General features: G+C 44.3%; 1 protein-coding gene across 1 annotated transcript; it reads left to right on the forward strand.

Moving 5' to 3' along the window:
- Window positions 1-11,857: 11,857 nt before the first annotated feature.
- ANKRD1 (ankyrin repeat domain 1) lies at window positions 11,858-19,451 on the forward strand. Its single transcript, XM_084757977.1, has 9 exons — window positions 11,858-12,062; window positions 12,656-12,835; window positions 13,644-13,781; window positions 13,980-14,087; window positions 15,025-15,123; window positions 16,320-16,418; window positions 16,595-16,693; window positions 16,822-16,920; window positions 18,623-19,451. The coding sequence occupies exons 1-9, from the start codon at window positions 12,036-12,038 to the stop codon at window positions 18,731-18,733; spliced, it is 960 nt and encodes a 319-aa protein (XP_084614103.1). The 5' UTR covers window positions 11,858-12,035; the 3' UTR covers window positions 18,734-19,451.
- Window positions 19,452-19,863: the final 412 nt, after the last annotated feature.

Genomic DNA, 19,863 nt, shown 5'->3' on the forward strand with positions numbered 1-19,863 from the left:
AACATGGTTTGGGAGAGACCTAGGTGCTGCATGGAGCTGAGAGGTAAAATATGGGCGGAAACAAGTCAAACACCCCTTCTGTTCGGTTTTATTTGAGTGCTAGCCTTTTGTTTCTTACCTCTTCCCGTTGCCATATGTCATTTACCTAGAAAAGAGGACAGTTGTCCTTTCCCAAAGCTGGTGACCCTGCTCCACCCAGTGTGACTAGCCCAGGTTAGTGATTTGGAGTTGTTGCCAACCCAAACTGGCTCCCCGGGGAGCCATTCGGTAGTGTTTCCAGGGGCTATTTCCTTGCCAAGCATTCCTTTTCGGTGAGAGGACATTTTTTTTTTCATTCCTGATAAACAACTCCAGTGTGCCCTGCTGAGGTGGAGGGTGCTTGGCTCTCCTGCTAGCTTAGTCCCTGGCATATCTAACCCCTGAAGGGTTTGTGGCTCTGCAAATTCTTTGTGAAACCCAAGATCCTTGTCTCCAGAGGAGAGCAGAGAGCCCCAAGGGGCTTCGGGCTCCCTCCTTCCAGAAAGATCTATTCCTGTGTTTGCAAACAGGCCTTTCCCTTTCTTGGGCGAATTCAGTTTAGAAGGCTCAGGCAGTTCTCCTGCAGTGGGAGAGATAAGTTCATCCTGACTTTGTGCTTACAGATCTTCACAGGAAAAATGGCAAAGCCTGGGGCGACAGAGGGAGGGGGATAGTTAAAAGTTTCTGAACCCAGGCACTATTAGAGGGTGAATGATAATTCCACTTCGCAGCATGGCTGGGAAGGCTAATGTACCCAGCAAGTGCTGAGGTGGAGGACTAGAGGTGGGCCATTAGACAGTAAATTCCATCATGTGGTAGGCAGAGGCAGGCTGAGTTCTGTGAGTTCAAGGCCACCCTGGTCTACATAGTGAGAGTCTTATAAAAGGGTGTGGGTAAGGAAAAATAAATAGTAGGAAAGAAATTACTTGTGTAGCTCCTACCTCCCTTCTGTCACACTCTTTCCTGGGCATTTTATTTACAGTTTAGCAGCTTCTTTTTTAAAAAAAATTTATTATAATTTGTTCAAATTACGTCTAGAATGTTAGCCTCTCACTTGTTTCTTCCTGTTCCCACTCTTCCTCCCTCTTCCACCGTTTCCCCCTCCTCTGGACCTCTGACAGTGGGGACTGCCTTGACCACCACATGACCACAGCCTATCAGGTCTCATCCCAATAGCCTGCTCCCTCTTCTTCTGTGTGCCACTGGGCTTCCCTACCAAGGGGAAGTGATCAAATTAAAGGCACCAGAGTTCTTGTCAGAGGCAGTCCCCCACTCTCCCCACAGCCATGGAGAATGAGCTGTCCATTGGCTGTATCTGAAGAGGGGTGTCTAGGTTTACTGCATGCATTGTCTTTGGTTGGTGCAACAGTTTGTGCAGCCCCCACCTCCGCCTGGGTCCAGATAGCCAGCCTTGATGGTCTCCTTGATGGGCTCCTGAACTCTCTGAGTCCTTCCATCTTCCCCCACTCCACTCTTCCATGCCATGCTCATGGCTCCACCCAGAGTCCAGCAGCAAGTCCCAGCATCTATCCTGATCCCCTGCTGGGTGGAGTCTCTCAGAGGACATCTATGTTAGCCGAATATCCACTTATGAGTGAGTATTATACCATTCGTGTGTTTCTGGGTCTGGGTTACTTGGGCTGAAGAGATGGCTCTGTTGTTAATTAAGAGTGTCCTCCGATCTCTGAGAGGACCTGGGATCAGTTTCCAGCATTTATACGGTGGCTTACCCCGTAACCCCAGTTCTGGGTGATCTAACACCCTCTCCTGGACTCCTCAGGCACTGCCCTCACATGGAAAGTCACATAAAATAGTGGATCCATAAATAAATCTTTCACGCCTTTAATCCCAGCACTCGGGAGGCAGAGGCGGGCGGATCGCTGTGAGTTCGAGGCCAGCCTGGTCTACAAAGTGAGTCCAGGACAGCCCAGGCTAACACAGAAAGACCCTGTCTCGAAAAACCAAAAAACCAAAAAAAAAAAAAAAAAAACAAAAAAAAAAAAAACAAATATTTTCTTTTTACAGTTAATTAATTAATTAACTTTACATCCCAGTTGTATCCCCCTCTTTCCTTCCAGTCCTACCTTCATAGCTCTTCCCCCATCCCCCCTCCTTCTACTCCTCAGAAAAGGGGAGCCTCCTCTACCCACCCACCGGAGCACATCGAGCCACAACAGACTGAGTGCATCCTCTTCCCCTGTGGTCTGGTGAAGTAGTCCCACCAGAGGGATGTGATTAAAAAGCAGGCAACAGAGTCCATGTCAGAGACAGACAGCCCTGGTTCCCCTTACTAGGGGGTCCACATGAAGATGGAGCTGCCCACCGACTACATCTGTGTAGGGGACCTAGGTCCTGTCCCTGCATGGCCCTTGGTTGGTGCTTCAGGTTGGTAGCCTGGTGAGTTGGCACTGTTGGTCTCCTTGTGGAGTTTCTGTGCTCTCCCTGCTCTCCTTCCCCTAACTCTTCCACAAAACTCCCTGTGCTCAGCCCAATGTGTGGCTGTGAGTCTCAGCATCTGTTTCTACCCACTGCTGCCTGGAGCTTCACAGAAGACAGCTATGCTAGGCTCCTGTCTGCAAGGACAGCAGAATATCATTAATAGTGTCAGAGGTTGGCTCTCTCCCCTGGGGTGGGTGGGTCTCAGGTTGGGCCAGGCAGTGGTTGGACATTCCCTCAATCTCTGTTCTATTTCTGTCTCTGCACATCTTGTAGGCAGGGTAAATTTTGAGTCAAAGTTTTTGTGGGTGGGTTGCTGTTCCCCTCCCTCCACCAGTGGTTCTGGTTAGTTAGAGGGTATTCTCGTTAGTCTCCATGGCCCCTGCTACTAGGCATCTCAGTGAGAGTCACCCCCATATCCTCCCATGAGCTTACCCTGCCGTAGGTCCCCAGCTTGTCACAGAGATGCCCTGCCCACAGTTTCTCTTCTTTCTGCACCTGCTCGCCCCAGGTCTGATCTCCACTCTCATTTCTCTCCTCGCTCCCTCTCCTACCCTGTTCTCTCTTTCCAACCACTTCCTCACTTTATTCTATTTCCCCTTCTGAGTGAGATTTAAGCATCCTCCCTCGGGTCCTCCTTGTTACTTATTTTCTTTGGGCCTATGAATTATAAAATGGTTATCCTGGTCTCTGTGGCTAATGTCCTCTTATAACTGACTACATGCCATGCATGTCTTTTTGGGTTGGGGTTACCTCACCCCAGATGATCTTTTCTAGTTCCATCCATTTGCTTGAAAATTTCGAGATGTCCTTGTTTTTAATAGCTGGGAAGTATTCCGTCGTGTAAATGTACAATAGTTTCTTCATACATTCTTTGGTTGAGGGACATCTGGGTTGTTTCCAGGCTCTGCCTATTATGAATAAAGTTGCTATGAACATAGTTGAGCAAATGTCCTTGTAGAATGGTAGAGCATATTTTGGGTATATGCCCAGGAATGGTATAGGTGGGTCTTGCGGTAGTGTTATTCCCAATTTTCTGCGAAAGCGCCAGATTGATTTCTGAAGTGTTTGTATGAGTTTGCACTCCCACCAGCAATGGAGGAATGTTCCCCTTTCTCTACCTCCTTTCCAGCATGTGCTGTTACTTAAATTTTTTATCTAAGCCATTATGATAGGTGTAAGGTGGAATCTCAGAGTCATTTTGATTTGCATTTCCCTGATGACTAAGGAGCATTTCTTTAACTTCATCTTGGTCACTCAAGATACTTCTGTTCAGAGTTGGAACTTCTGGAGGAATCTCCATCCCTTGTCTCAAGCTTTACTAAAGAGCAACAGTAATAAAAATGGCATGGGATTGGCATAGAAATAGACTGATCAATGGAATCAAATCAAAGACCCAGAAACAAATCCACACACCTACACACACTTGATTTTTGACCAAGAGATCAAAACCATACAATGGAAAATAGAAAGCATCTTCAAGAAATGGTGCTAGTCTAACTGGACATCTGCATGTAGAAAAATGAAAATATTTATTTATCACTTTGAACAAAACTCAAGTCCAAGTGGATCAAAGACCTCAATTAAAAAACAGACACACTAAATCTGTTAGAAGAGAAAGTAGGGAAGAGCCTTGAACTCACTGGCACAGGAGACAAGTTCCTGAACAGAACACCAATAGCTCAGACTCTAAGATCAACAATTAATAAATGGGACCTAATGAAAGAGAAAAGCTCCTGGAAGGCGAAAGACAGCAGCCTACAGAGTGGGAAAAGATCTTCACCAACCCTACATCTGACCGAAGGATAATATCCAGAATATATATGAACTCAAGAAATTAAACACCAACAAAAATAATCCCATTAAAAATGGGACACAGAAATACATAATTTCTTAACCCAGAATTTGAAAGGGACATAGTAAGTTAATACCTGGTAGAATCTCAGAATGCTCACCTTAAAAAAAAAGCCATTTGGTGGCATGAAATTCAGAATGAATCCAGCTTTGCCCTCACACTGGGAGTGCTGTATTTCATGGTCCCTGAGGGCTAATGATCAAATTTTCTCCTGAATATAGAGTGTGGTTGGCTGAGTCAGTGCATGCTGCTTGTACTGTCATCAGAATTCCCACACACACCATATCCAGACTCATCAAATGACAAGAAGGCAGGTCATGGCAAAGTTCTTCTGGCCTGAGGTGTCTTTTCCCTAGCTCAGCTCAGCTGGCCTGACATATGGAGAGCACAATGTCAGGGGGTGGGGCGGGGGGGGGGGTAGCAGGAGCTTTTTCTGGCTGTTGCTGTGGGTCCGTGGAGCCTCTGAGAAAGTGACCTCTGGCACTGTAGGAGCAGACTGGCTGCTCCCTGGTTTGTCCTTCCCAATGATCTAAGCTGAGTCTGTCCTCTCTTTAGTTTAAACACGTAGTGCCTGGTGAATGCCAGGACTGCTGTAAGAGCTCCCTGTTCAGAGAAACTGACACTCTTCCTCCAAGTCTTAGGTTCCTATCCTTTTTTAAAAAATTAATTTTTGAAACATGTAGGAAATGTACAAAAACGATTTGCACAATCTTTGCTATTCATTGAGTATTAGTGATTATACTTGTCTTCAGTTGGTTGGTACCTATATGCACTCACTCTTTTCCTACTTTTCTTTTTCTGAAAGTTTAGAGCATGTACTCCATTCCTAAGTAGGCAGAATACATCATGGAAGCCTAAGAAGAGTCTCCTTCATCTCCAGCAACGCCATCATCTTGGTGGCACATTCCTTTACTTCCAGCGCTTGGCAGGCAGAGGCAGGCTGTGGTGGTTTAAGCAGGAATGGTCCCCAAAGACTGATGTGTGAGAATGGCCCGGCATATAGGGTGTGGCACTATTAGTAGGCGTGGCCTTGCTGGAGGAAGTGCGCCACTATGAGGGGTGGGCTTTGAGGGCTCATATGTTTAAGCTATGCCCGGTGTGGCACACGGTTGCTTCTGCTGCCTGTGGATCAAGATGTAGAACTCTCCGCTCCTTCTCCAGCACCATGCCTGTGTGCATGCTGCCATGCTTCCTGTCGTGAAAATAATGCACTAACCCTCTGAACTGAAAGCCAGCCCCATGTACACGTTTTCCTTTGTAAGAGTTGCAGTAGTCATGGTGTCCCTTCACATCAATAGAAACCCTAACTAAGATAGAGGCAGATCTCTGAGTTTGAGGCCAGCCTTGTCTACAGAGTGAGTTGCAGGACAGCCAAGGCTACAGAGAGAAACCCTGTCTCGAAAAACAAAACAAAAAGAAGGGCTCTCTTTAGGTCCACCATGTCTACAATGACACTCATGGCTCAGCTGTTAGAACGCATTTTATGCCCTGTGGTTTTAAGTGACAGGATCCAGCTGAGGCTCCCAGGCTCTAGTTCCTTTCAGTCCAGGACACTCCCTCTTTCACATTTTCTATAACTGAGCCTTTTGGGGAACCCACGTTGGCTGCCCATGGAATGCCCTGAAGGTGGCCCTTGTCTGCATGCTGCCTTACATCAGATTCAAGTTAGAAGTTTTTTTGTTTGTTTGTTTTGGCAAGGATTTTACATAAGTGATAGCATGTTTCTTGTTGCCATACGTTCAGAAACATGTAGTTTTGGGGAATGCGACAAGGACATGTTAAGTAAACACACATCGACTGCGTTTGTAATCTGTCTCAGTATCACTTCCTCAGGAGTCACTTGTTTCAGGGTGTGAAATCAGGAGACTGGACGGGACAATATCAAAGCTTTAGCTTTCAAAAACTAAAAGCTCAACAACCTTTGAGGAAAGTTTTGCTTCCATAGAGGGAGTGTGGTAGTACATACAAATTTCAATGGCAGGAATTTCAATTTTCATTTGTTTCTCTACCTTTGACTAGCAGAAGCCACTGTAGAAAATGCTCAATAAATGATGTTGATGATGTTATTCTTTCCTGGTGTTAGGATGAGACAGATAGACTAACTGTCACAGTTCTGATGTGTCAGAAATCTTAGTCCTTAATGTCTACCTGCCTGCCCCCGGGTATGCCTGATGGCCTGTGGATAGACAATCCCTTGTCAGTGTCTCCCTGACTGCCAAAGAATTTATGGTGAAGATAACTTGTGGCAGTTTCTGTTTTATTAGGAAACTCCAAACTGCACCAACACACTTTTTTTTTTCAATAATCTTTCTTGAAGTCAGAAATTGCATTTTGAAAATGATTTTCCCCTGCTTTAATAAATGGCTAAAAATGTTAAGATGGATTTTCTTCCTATGTTTGCAGTCACAGAGGCATTTATCTCTCATCCCAAGCGGATGTCCTATGTAATTGAGTGTGAAGTAATTCCAAAGTTGCATCAGAATCTTTTCAGAGCGTTGCTATGACAATTGGACTTCTTTTGAAAAATCATTTTTTTTAAAAAGCCAGCTCTTTTTTTTGCTTCATTACCAATTCTCCACCATCCACAATAAATTTGGCCTTTCAAAAAAGTTGAGGGGAATAATTATGCAGTCATATTTTAACTGATTCTTCTAGAGGTTGTAATAGATCATAAAGCCATCCTTATCTTGGCCAGAGAATGATGATTCTTAAGGGTTTTTGCCTTTCTAAAACTTTGGAAATTAGGAAGAAGCCTAAACAATAGCCTATTGTTAGAAAGGAACTATGAGTTTTAATAGAAAATCCAAGGCAGCTCTTCTGACCACTTATCATAAAGGTCAGAGCAGAGACAATAAAGCTGAGGTACACCAGTAATCCCAACACTCAGGAGAAGGAGATGGGGGAGATGCATCATGCTTTCAAGGCTTGTATGGGTCCCAAAGTGATAAATTCTCTCTCCCTCCCTCCCTCCCTCCCTCCCTCCTTCCCCCCCCCTCTAGCTTCTGCTTTCTTTCATCCTCCTTGCCTTGAAGCAGATGAATTGAGCTACACTACAATTTCTCTTAAATAATTCAGCAAAACCGTACAACCCACAAGGGCAGAGGAGTCTCTTTTGTTTTGTTTTTGTGAGGAGAAAAGTATCTGACACACGGGTAAAATAGATAAATATTAGATGAGTAACCCCCCCCCCCCTTCACTTCACCTTTCTGTGCTGGGAACCAAACCTAGGTGGGACTGGATAGGTGAGAACTCGGCCACCAGGCTACATGCTCAGCCTGACATGAATGTGTTCGTCTTTTTGACTTGTTAACTTATTTGTTTCCCCCACAGTCTTTGTAAAGACAAAGTCATTAATAATCAAATTCCGACACCACGATCAGGGGAGCAGAACTGTCTCAGGCTATTTAAAGAGCCCATCCACAATTTAAATCTGCATCCTGGAGTGATGTTCTCAAAACCGAGTGGAAACAAAACCAGTTGGGAAGAGGTTTTTAAACACCAAAACTTGCTGTGTATCAGAGATGTACATTTTGTTTACCTGGATTCTTAGGCTTTAAGGGTTTTTGTTTGTTTGATTTTGCTTTGCTTTGTGTTTGCTTTAACTTTTCATAGCCCCCCCTAGGAAATGTTAATTTACATCTGGTGGGGGGCGGGTGGCTATACCTGGGAGGTTGCACTCCTTAGGGTCCATTAGCATTTGAAGGGCCCTGCAGAGTCCTCAGCCCCTCAGCATTTACCTTTACTTTTCTTTACTGCTAGAGGATTACCTATCAATTACCCATGAGAAATGGTGCAATTTGTTTCCCACTAAAAGAAAATTTCAAGCTATGTGGTTTGGCTGGGAAATGAATTTAAGAATCCCAGGGAGTTCAGTTAAATATTTATTTAGCCCCACTGAGTGCCTAGCTTTTGTCTAAGCCTTTGAAGTCCCAGACCCTCAGTGAAAGTTAAGAGTCAGGTCTTGACCCTTAGGGGACTACTAGAACAGAGTTAGTAGCATTTGCCTAGAGCAAAGGTTTTGTGTGGGACCGAGTCCATTGATTGACTAGACATCCTTGACTCCAGCGCCCCTGTAGCTGCTTATGCTCCTTGGCTGCGATGAGTTTATAGGAACAGCAGAATCAACAGCAAGATGCTTTATTTACTGTTCTGACTGTCAGGCTGAGAGACCAGGAGTCAGACAGAGTTCCTTATATGTAGACATATAGGGAGGGGCCGTGGCTAGGCTAAAAGAGGTGGTGAATTTCCAAGGTGGCCAACTTCTTCCTCAACCTCTGGACTTGAGACAAAAGCATGGCAACCTGTTGCCTCCTACCGGCAGGCCCCCTGCTGCTGCACTAGCTCAGAAAGCTCAAGGCTGCATCTCACACAAGAGTTGGGAACCAATCAACCAGCCTATCTGTCTTCAAACAGACTGACCCTAGATTAGGAGAGTCTTTAAAAACCCCAGGCCTCGAGGAGAGGCTAGATTTTTTTCAGCGTCTCAAGTCCCCCTCTCTGCTCACTGAGGGTCTTTTCTGTATGTGTGTGTTTCCTCACCTCCAATAAGTGCTGCTCCTGCTGATTCTGTCAATGGTAAGATTTCTCTATGGTTGCCTGTTGAGTTTCAGATGTTTTCTGCCTTTTCATTCTTTCATTGGGAGAGAAAACCCAGTCAAGACCCCTAGACAGTATCATCGTTTCTAGACTGTATGCATCATTTTTTTTTCCCTCTCTCCCTGGGAATTCCTCTGTAGACTGTATCAAGGCGTGGGGATCAGGCCTCCAGCCTTCACATACCTAGTGTCAGGCGTCCCCCAGTTTTCTGCAAAGGAAGCCTCTGTCCACTCAGGACAGCCCTATCCAGAAGCCAGAGCAGAAGCATTCCAGTTTCTATGCTCGTCCCTTGACACTGGATGCCACAACTCTGTTCAGAATGTCCCCAGAACGTTTATGTTGTTCAAATACGAATGGTTCCCGATTGGCAGGTGAGGCGGAAACAACTTTAAAGCTTGTTTGCTTACTTTCCTGACTTCCCTTTGGCCTTTTCCAATGAGTCATCCTTGGCTGTGAGGACCTTAGATTCAGGGTGGTTGTCTGAGCCAAGGAAGGTGAGCAGGAGCTGGGACCCGGAGGCTATTAAGGGGCATGGCAAAGAAACAATTATAAATGCTACAGTGGAACAAGATGTTTTCCAAGTAAGAATCTGGCTACAGCCCTTGGGGTTCTCCTTTTGGTGTCGAATTAGGTTTTTTTTTTTTTTTTTAGGTCAAGGAATGTTAATAACAATAAAATTTGATGTTCTTTATAAAACGCTGCCAGTTATAGCAAATAAAAGTAACCACTGTAAAAATCTGCCATGCGCATTGCAGAGGAGAGGAGTCAAATAAGACATGCATGTCCAAATCATTCAGCTCTTTAAAATAACAAAGTAGATCTGTTTGTGCTGGCGGAGAACAATCTCCAAGGCCTATTAGTAAGTGGAAAAGCCATACATCAAATTAACGCTTAGTAAGAGCTCAAGTGAGCAGCGTTCTCTACATTATCGATCTTTAAAAATGATGTGCATGTTACCTGTGCAATTAAAAACAGAGCAAGATGTGTGAAAATGAAATATTTGCTATTTATGTAGAAAGACAAAAATTACCTTTGGAGTTGAACTATAGGATCTGAACCGAGGTGGCTTCTGAGTCCTCTTTCGGGTGTTGGGAGCCAGTAGTGAATGCTTCTCTCTCCCTTCTATATTCTCTTACTGTACAGAGGACTGTAATTCTGACCATCTGCCATTTCATCCATCACTGCATAAATGGCAAGAAAATGGCAAGGCTTGCACAGTCCCACCAGCTGAGCTCCAGGGTCATTCCCTTGCTGGTTCTCATCAAAGATGCTTCGTATTACATTACTAAATGACTGGAGATTCAGCTACAAGATTTGATGCTTTAATCCATCTTGGCAAAGAAAGGTTATGCCCAGAGGTGTGACAAAGCCAACCACACAAACCTCTGAGTTTATCTACTATATGAACTTCTAGAGGAAGGACACTCCTTAAATGAAGAGAGCTCGCTATCTTCCAGCTTAGAAGTTTTGACGAATACAAATGTTTTAAAATATGATGTTCCCTTATCTGTTGTTAGGGACCTAAAACACATCTCAGCTCAAGGGGGGAAAATCTACACTTGAGATTGACAGATAGCTCAGTGGTACAGTACTTGCATAGGCATGCATGAGGCCTTGCGTTCCTGCCCAGCACTGGGAAAACTCCAAAACCTAATCAGAATAAACAATAAAAAGAAGATCCTCTCCTGTTTAATGGCAAAACAGCACAGAGAAGAGACCTGCAGCTGTCCTCCGATAGCCTCTCAGGACAGACAGGACAGGGCATTAGGAGAGAAGAACCCATGAAGGAAAGATACTAGTCAATGTGGTTGTTTTCAGGGCAAGTTTTCATTCTGAAGGTTCTAGAAACATAATTTACTAGATGAACATTTTAAAGGGGGAGCAATGTTCAAGAGTTTGAGGAGGGACAGTCAGTCATACAACAGTCAACATAACAAACACACCATCCTAATTAACACTTCCCTTTGTTACTGACCCCCTCCTTTCACTCCTCTTTCATAAAAAAATAATAAAAATAAAAATGCCTTTTAAGTGTCTTTGAAGATAGAATCCTTCCCTTAAACTATAAAAAGACGTAAATATTTATATTTTTTTCATAATTTAACACCTCAGCAATGAGAAGCCAGAAACAAGTATTTTTGCCTCTCTTAAGAGCAATGGCTTTTTTGTTTTCATTTTAGGGACAGAACACGGGAGCCTCATCCATCCAGGCAAATGCTCTATCATTAGTCCAGGGGTCTCCAGTCTCAAGTCTGCATTTTTCTCAAGCTTTCCTCACAGCATTTGAAAACTTTACTGACAGTGTGAAAGTTGTGCTTCTGCTAATAAGTGACCTCATATCTGTCTCCGGACCACTCTGATCCGTTCTGAGGCAAACACTCTGATGAGCTTTCTGTTTTAGACCACAGTACGCATGCCAAGTGCTAATTACGGCCAGTGACACCATAAAGTAAAAGTGCATTGCTGAATGCTTTCAATTTCTTATAATGATGGTAAGGTGGGGTGTCATGGGGCCGTTTTAGCCCCAGACATAACTCCAGAGAATTCCAAACAGATATAGACAAGTGACACCAAGACCCATCCCCTTCCCCCTCGGGCTGTTTATCCACAGAAACAGGATGTCCTAAGGCCAACACTTCCCCTAACTGGAGTGCTGATAAGTCCAGTTATCAGAAAGATATTGCTGTGAGCGTGATGCTGCACGGTGCTTGCCTTTCTTGATAGGTTAGTCACATGAAAGCTGACAAAGAAGGAAAAAGAGCAGCGATGTGGTGCAATGCGAACAGACAGCTGTCCCTGGCTTCCCGCTAAGTGGGATGACTCGCATTGCTGAGCTCTGTGGTCACCGCCAAAGGAATGACCCTCTCACATTTCTCCCTGATTCGCACACACTGTGGCCAGCTTGTCATCTCCTCCCTCTTGGGCTTCCCAGACACTGAGTCTGGAATGAAAATTCACCTGCCTCTGAGCTGGCCACCGGTGGGGGCAGGGTGTGATTTGGCGTCCCAGGTTGGAAGATTATCTCACCCAGTCCCAGCTATATAACCAGCTGCTGTGGAGAGGCTCCACAGGGCCAGAACCAGGGGTTCATCCACAGGCAAGACAAGCAGATAGACTCCCTGCTGCCAACATGATGGTGCTCAGAGTAGAGGAGTTGGTATGTAAGACATCTTTTTTTTTTTAACCTGACAAAACCTGCTTCATCTAGGCTTTCATGTGAAAGTTCATATGTCCTTTCTTTTTCGGGAACAATATAAGGGAAGTCTGCAAGTGTCAAGTATGGGACAGGATTCGTTTATTTGATGAAACGAGTAAAAGTGGGGGAAAAAAATCCAGAGCTGATGCATCTCTGCTTATTTCCTGTTTATTGTCTTCTCCATGGGTTTTATTACTGTGGTGTGCGACCATGTAGTTACCATGACCTCGGGTATCTGGACACTTTACAATTCAAGGCAAAAATGAAAGAATTGAAAAAAAAAATAAGTGGGGTCAGGGTTAGTGAGTTTCCTAAGAGAAGGTGGCTGTGTGGGTTAAAAGTAAATTCATGCGTGCCACTGAAGTGAGAGAGTAAGCCAGGTACTTGAAGGTTATCCTAGGATATCTGTAGCTGTGCCTCTGACAGTGCCCTGCTTGGAGGTGGCTGTCACAAGGGAGGAAGGACCGAGGACCTCCTGTAGCAGCATCCTTTGTGGGGAGTGACCCTAGAATGGATAACATTGCTTCTGACTTCGCCATCTTCTTCACACACAGGTGACAGGGAAGAAGAGCAGCAACGGGGCCGTAGGGGAGTTCCTTCCCGGGGAGTTCAGCAGCGGACAGTACGAAGCTACTGTGGCATTGGAGAAACAAGACCATCTGAAGACACTTCCAGCCCACCATGTGAACGTGGGGGAGCAACAGTGGGAAAGTGAGAAACTGCGAGAGGCAGAGGTGAGGACCACTCCGTGGAACCTACTAGTGGGACTGGGGGGGGGAGGGGGGACGAAGGTCCCTGAGGAAGAAGGGAAGAAGGAAGGGAGAGACATAAAAACCATTCTAAAGATGTCTGTTCACCGAATTTGAACCATGTGATGTGAAGAAACAGTACACATGGAAATGACTTGGGCAATGGTTCCTGGATGAGGCCGTGACCTCTGGGATTCGGAATCAATGGTTTTCTTTTCCATGACATGTGTTGATCAAAAGACAATGATAACCAGGAAGCCCAAAGCCGCACACTGTATACTCAGTGTTGACCTGAATAGGTTTGTTCTTTTTGGTAACTTGAGTTGCGGCCTATGGATCACAAGAGAGAGAGAGAGAGAGAGAGAGAGAGAGAGAGAGAGAGAGAGAGAGAGAGGCAATGATATTTGAAACTTTATATATGCATGTACTTTCTGTCCTTGGGTAAAACATGTTTTAGCTTTTGAGAATGAGAAAGTGAATTCTTTACAAATCTGGGGCTCATGGTACTAATTACAAAATGATCACCAAGACACTACTCTGTGCCTCCATTCAATTAGACAAGGACTAATTGTACAAGAAAAGAAGGTAAATATGACTTAGATTAAAATTAGACCCCAAATACTTTAATTAAAAAAATCACTCAAGTCAGACACTTACTTAAAAGTGTTTTAAATTTCCTCTTTGCTCAAACTGCTCATACTTCACTCAGACTGTGCAGACTTTGTGTAGATACCACCATAGTTAGAACTCACCGTATTATCTAACACCTGATTTCCTTTCTTTTCTTTTTTAGCTCAAAAAGAAAAAACTGGAGCAAAGATCGAAGCTTGAAAACTTAGAAGACCTTGAAGTAATCATTCAACTGAAGAAAAGAAAAAAATACAAGAAGACTAAAGTTCCAGTTGTGAAGGAACCAGAGCCTGAAATTATAGTAAGAACTGTTTGTTTTCCTAGGACTGTGCTTCACATGGGTCCCATGGAGGGACAGCAACTGCAAAGCTCACAGTCTTTTAATTTTCTTTTCCTTTTCCTCCTTTCTCTCCTTTGTTCTCTTCCACTGCGACCCTCCCCTCCTCTTCCTTCTCCTCGTGGTTGGTCTCCTTCTCTCTCTCCTCCTCCTTCACTTTAGACTGAGCCTGTGGATGTGCCAAGGTTTCTGAGAGCTGCACTGGAGAACAAACTGCCAGTAGTAGAGAAATTCCTGTCAGACAAGAACAGCCCTGATGTCTGCGATGAGGTAAGGCTCCTGCCTTCCTGAGGGCTGGCAAATACAGATGCGATGTCTCCCACCTAAGAGGTTCCCCAGCTGTTGCTAAATCTGCCAGCAGCATAAAAAAGAACGCATTGTTCTCCCCTGCCCCACAATCCCCAAATATTAGATTAGCATGAGGGATTGCATGGGGGTTTTCCTGTTCTCATGTAATTCTCTCTGATTTATACACAAACAGTCATCTTTAACTTCTGAGACCCTTGGGATAGACTTTCGTAAAAGCAAGGCAAAAAACAAAAACAACAACAACAACAACAAAACTTCTGGTGAAAGAAATTATTAGCAATATCTTTGATCAGACCCCGATACCCCAACATTAGAAGGGGAAGGTGGAACTCCCAGTCTAGTTCTGCCATTTGGCTACTTGATTTGGACCAGTGTCCATGTGTTGACTTCATCTCAGCTTATCTGCAAGCACAGTCTCATTCTATTAGCCTGCTGGCTCATTAGTACAAAGCAACTTGTCAGGAATCGTGATTTTTGCTGCTCTTCTGGTGAACTGAGATGGCAGCACACACGAAAGCCAAGTGTCTGTTTTTTAGAGATGGATTTAATAGGTTTTGGTATTCAATCTAACAACAATTTTGGATTAAAAAAAAAAAAGAAGTCTGATGTACTTGGCATGTGCAAACACAGAAAGCGTGGAGATGGTTTTTGAGGTTTGAAGTGCACATCCCTCTGTCTTGGCCGTTAGCACTTAGGAAGGGTCTAGGACAGGAAGCTCGGGTTCCAGTTGCCAGATAATTATTCTAATCCTGCAATCCCAGTGAGCTTCAGGATTCGGATTCATAAAGAAACTCTGGCCTTTCTATCACTTAGGTCATCATAGTCCCAGCTTCCTAGCTCTTAAAGGATTATGCGCATTTTTATGCTTACCACTATCTCTCATTTTAATCTCTGACAGTATAAACGGACCGCTCTCCACAGAGCATGCTTAGAAGGACACTTGGCAATTGTGGAGAAGTTAATGGAGGCTGGAGCCCAGATTGAATTCCGCGATATGGTAAATATACTTCTTTGCTTGGAAATGAGCCAAAATAAGCAGACCATCTCTCAAAAGCTCAGGAAAACGCTCAACGAAAAAATTGACCCAATTGGATTGAAAACTGGCCTGAGAAAGCCAGTCAAAAGCTTATTTCTCCATACAAAGGGGAGTTGGGCGATGAGACTAGGTCATGTGGAAAGTATTTTCCATGCACACTGAAAAGGAGGAGAGTGTTGCAGAGAAGAGGAGGAGGTGAAAGCTGTTGAGCAGAATTCGGTAACCTCACCAGAGAGTTTGGGTCATCATCAAGTCAGTAGCATGCCTGGCCTTTCAACACCACACTCCTTCCATCAGACAGAGCAGCCTGCTTCCGCCCCCACCCCCCGGCTGCAGCAATGCATGAGGATTTCCTAGATGCTTATTTTATATGACGGATGCCGATTGCCGCCAATGAGATTTGGAGCTAGGCTGCATATGAAATGAATCACAGCTGAGGAAAGTGGCTGCTCTCAGAGCATAACAGTTCATCCGCCGTGATTCCCGTGAAGACCAGTATACAATATATTTTATACCCTGAAGATTGAACTGGAAAGCGCGCCACTTACTTATGCAGCTTAGTTTGACATTATGGTAAAATGGAAAAGGAATAAAAAAAATCAAAAGAAATTAGCCTGAATTGGATCAAAAGACAAAATATTGAAAAAAAAAAGTAAGAAACTAATAATGTGGATGTGTTGAGAAAGTTTGGAGGAAGAGATGTCCGGATCCTCCAAGTTTGGAATCTGGAAGTCCAGAGCTGCACCAAGCAGAGCCGAGAGGTGACAATCTCTTCTAAGAGCAGTGTACAGTGACCCCAGTAACTGATGGCTGAGGTCCCTAGCTTGGGCTAGTGTAAACAACAGCACAGAGCCCCCAAGAGATAACCAAAGAGAAACAGGGACCTGGAATGAGGTGTTTAGAGCAGATGAAGATATTCTGGATTGTGATCAGACTTACTCAAAGCGTCCTAACGACTTACACAAGTACAGCCACTCACATGCCCTTTAGCTGAGATGTTTAATAGGCACCTCAGAAGCAGGCCTCAAGACCGGGAACACCCAGAGTTATCAGTTGCCCATATTCCTCCAGGCCTTTGGAACAAAAGAACCAACCCCCACCCCTGACAAAATTCTTCTTTACTTTGTCTCGTCTTGTGTTTTTCTTTTCCCAAATAGCTTGAATCCACAGCCATCCATTGGGCATGCCGCGGAGGAAACCTGGATGTCCTGAAACTGTTGCTGAACAAAGGCGCCAAAATCAGTGCCCGGGACAAGGTATTTCCCTGCCGTTCCTTAGCCTTCTGTTTCCCTCCGAGACCCGCCTGCCCACGGAGGTCCTCTGCTAGTCCTTACACTGTGGACAGCTCAGTCGGCGCATATCCCGTTTGCACGCGCCTTGAGGTTGCAGACGGTGTCTGTTCTCACTCGTGCACCGTTTTCTAATTTGTCAGCTGCTCAGCACAGCGCTGCACGTGGCGGTGAGGACTGGTCACTACGAGTGCGCAGAGCACCTCATTGCCTGCGAGGCAGATCTCAATGCCAAGGATAGGGTAAGTGCCTGACAAGGCTGATTCACCACGAGCTTATTTGGAATCACCCAGGCAAGCTGGGGGGCGGTACCCTGGCGGGAACCACTTCCTGGCTTCCCCCTTCTCACACCTGCTTATCCCTCTTCTAGGAAGGAGATACCCCACTGCATGACGCTGTGAGGCTCAATCGCTATAAGATGATCCGACTCTTGATGACCTTCGGTGCGGACCTCAAGATCAAGAACTGTGTAAGTAGTCAAACCAAGGGCTTCCCTTGTCGGCTTCCTAGTTTCCAGAATTTCTCAAACATTTTAAAGTATTATTTCAACAGTAGTAACTTTTGAGGCACACAGGGGTCAAATGTGTCTATTTCCATAGCAGCAGGGGAGATGTGGCAAGAACTCAGGCCACAAGTTCACACATGTGGGTAACCCGATATATATATATACATATACATACATATATATATGTATGTATATATATGTATGTATGTATATATATATATGTATATATATAATGTAAACAAACGAATCTTTAAAAAAAAAATTAGATTGGATAATTCCAGTGACCTGCCTTGGTCATTCCTGGCTGAATAGAGCCCAGAGTATGTAGAAATGTATTCACCAATCTTTCCCAAAATAGCCCCAAATTACCCAGAGACTGAAATTAATCAATATCAAATCTAGAAAATTCCAAATAGTCATTCTTTCCTCAAAACAATATAAAATGTTGCCATTGCTTCCAAGCATCACCATGCTTTCTTTGATTTTTTTTAAAAAATACTATTCATTTTCCACTTTGACTTATATGCACATGCCTCAAAATAATTTCCTGCATTAGGTCCCAATAATTTCTGCATAAGTACATGTTAATTTAACTTCCTCTGTATTCAGGGAAAGTAAGCACTTTCCCTCATGGCTCCAATTCCTAGACAAACATCATCTACCATAGCTGCAGAAGATAAGAATTCATATATTTTTGTTTTTATAAGCAAAGAAAGACTATAAAGCAGAAATGAACGGCACATATATAGTCACTAGGGCCAGGTAGGCCACATAGATGGTGTCAGTGAGCGGCTACTTCTGTCTGTACAGGTGACTTGTGGCTTCCCTCCAACCCAGTACCTTGAGGCATTGTGGGTCACAAGTCTTTGCTGATTCTCATATTCTCTCTCTCTCTCTCTCTCTCTCTCTCTCTCTCTCTCTCTCTCTCTCTCTCTCTCTATCTCCCTGAGAAAAACCAAGTCTCTGCCTTGGTTAGCATATCAAAGCTGCCAGTCTACCACCTCTGGGATCAAGAACACTTCTGAACTGAATACAGATAGAAATATCTAGCACTTCTCACACCTAAGGAGAAGAATTGAGAAGTGACGTGGTTTTAATATGTGCAAATATCTTGAGACATGTGCATAAGGGAGACCAAATTTCCGTCTGAAAAAGTATTTATTTATGCCGCTAACATCAATTTCAAAGGAAATAAATTGTATAAGAGGCCCCAGTGAAAACATTTTTAAAAACCTACAGAGCAGTCAGCAGCAGGGCAGCAAGTGCCTGTTGCTACCCAGAGCTTGGTGGCAGTCTACTTACCGTGCGTTCTTAGCAAGCCAGGAACTGACTTCTAGAGCCATGGGCTCAGGAGAGGCAACCTCTGCAGAGCCCTTTCTGCAAGGTCCTAGAAATACCTACAGTTTTGAACCTCACAGTGACTGGGGGTGTTAACTTTAGTACGTAGGGACCAGGGATTTTTTTTTTTTTTTTTTTTTTTTTTACCAATACCTCTGATAGCTCTGTGGGATGGTGGAGGAAGAAGAAGAAGAAGGGCAGGGCAGGGGGAGGAGCATAACAGGGTAGTTTAAATAAACTGTGGATCAAAAACCATATATTTGATAATATACCTCAAACTGACAGGCACCTCCCACCTGGAACTCAAATTTTCCTTTCTTCTGTGTAGGCTGGGAAGACCCCCATGGACCTAGTATTGCACTGGCAGAATGGAACCAAAGCAATATTCGACAACCTCAAGGAGAATGGCTACAAAACCTCCCGCATAGCTACATTCTAAGGAGAGAGACCCAACAGGAGCTGTTCCCAGGCATTTTCAAAGCATTGCCCAGCAGATGAGCAGCCAGCTATAAAATCTAGCCTTTTGTTTGCCAGCCAGATAGGGAGATATATACATAAAGAAACCTTCAGGAAAGCACTGGGTTATAGGTGTTTAAATTTCCTTTAGTGATGCTCACCATTTTTATTTATTCCTATTTATTTATCTATTTATTTATTTATTTCAGAACACCGGTATTCAGGCTTTCACGAGCATCTTTGGGGGGAGCAAAACTTAATCTGTATGCACCGTTCAGAGCCTTCCCATAGATCTTAAGCCATGTGGGTGAACGGTGTCTAATTGCACACTTTGGTGTCCTCACTCGCACAAAGCTATGCAAGGTATTTTCTTAAAAGGCAAGGGAGGTCGTTGCGGCCCTCCTTGGGGTTCTCGCAGCTGATATTTGAGTGAAGGGATGTAGTAACGCAGCAGGGAATGGAAGCAGTTCTGCAGGAGGGACACTGAGGTCCTCCGTGCACCCATAAGTTTCATTTGGTTTGGTTGTTTACCAAGCCACACAATGTCCCAAGCTGAGGGGAATGGCATGAGTGTAAGTCAGGGAGGTGGAGGGAGTGGGCACCCGGGCCATGACAAAAAAGTCAAAAAAGAAAACACACTGTAAATGTGTAAATAAATGCGTTGTATGTATATTTTATATTCATAATAAATGCAAGCAAACCTAAACTATGTTCTAAGGTTTTTGTTTTTGTTATTTTTGTCAGTGCAGAGGTACGGGTTTCTCATGTAAAAAAAAAAAAAGGCCATTTAGAAAGGTGTTCATTTTTCAGTGTTTCCCACCTTTTTCAGATGATAAATCTAGGGGGATGGAAAGATGCTCAGTGGTTAAGAGTGCATGCTGTTCTTGCAAAGTTCCTGAGTTCAGTTCCCACAACCCACACGGTGGCTCACAGCAATCCCTAAAGCCAGTCTCAGGAGGTCTGCCGCTCTCTCCTGACCTCCACAGGCACCGGGCAGGCACATGGTACAACATTCATACATGCAGCAAAACACGCCTGCACATTAAAATAAAATAAATCTAAAGAGAGTAATAAGAGACTTAGAAGGAGGAGTAGGAGGGAGGGGAGGAGAAA

The sequence above is a fragment of the Acomys minous genome, assembly GCF_964271855.1.
Source record: "Acomys minous genome assembly, chromosome: 2".
NCBI classification, from domain to species: Eukaryota; Metazoa; Chordata; class Mammalia; order Rodentia; family Muridae; genus Acomys; species Acomys minous.

Coding starts and splice junctions, on each gene's coding strand:
- ANKRD1 (XM_084757977.1), top strand. CDS start 12,036: ATGATGGTGCTCAGAGTAGAGGAGTTG. Junction 12,836..13,643: donor AGAAACTGCGAGAGGCAGAG/GTGAGGACCACT, acceptor TTTCTTTTTTAG/CTCAAAAAGAAAAAACTGGA. Junction 13,782..13,979: donor AACCAGAGCCTGAAATTATA/GTAAGAACTGTT, acceptor CCTTCACTTTAG/ACTGAGCCTGTGGATGTGCC.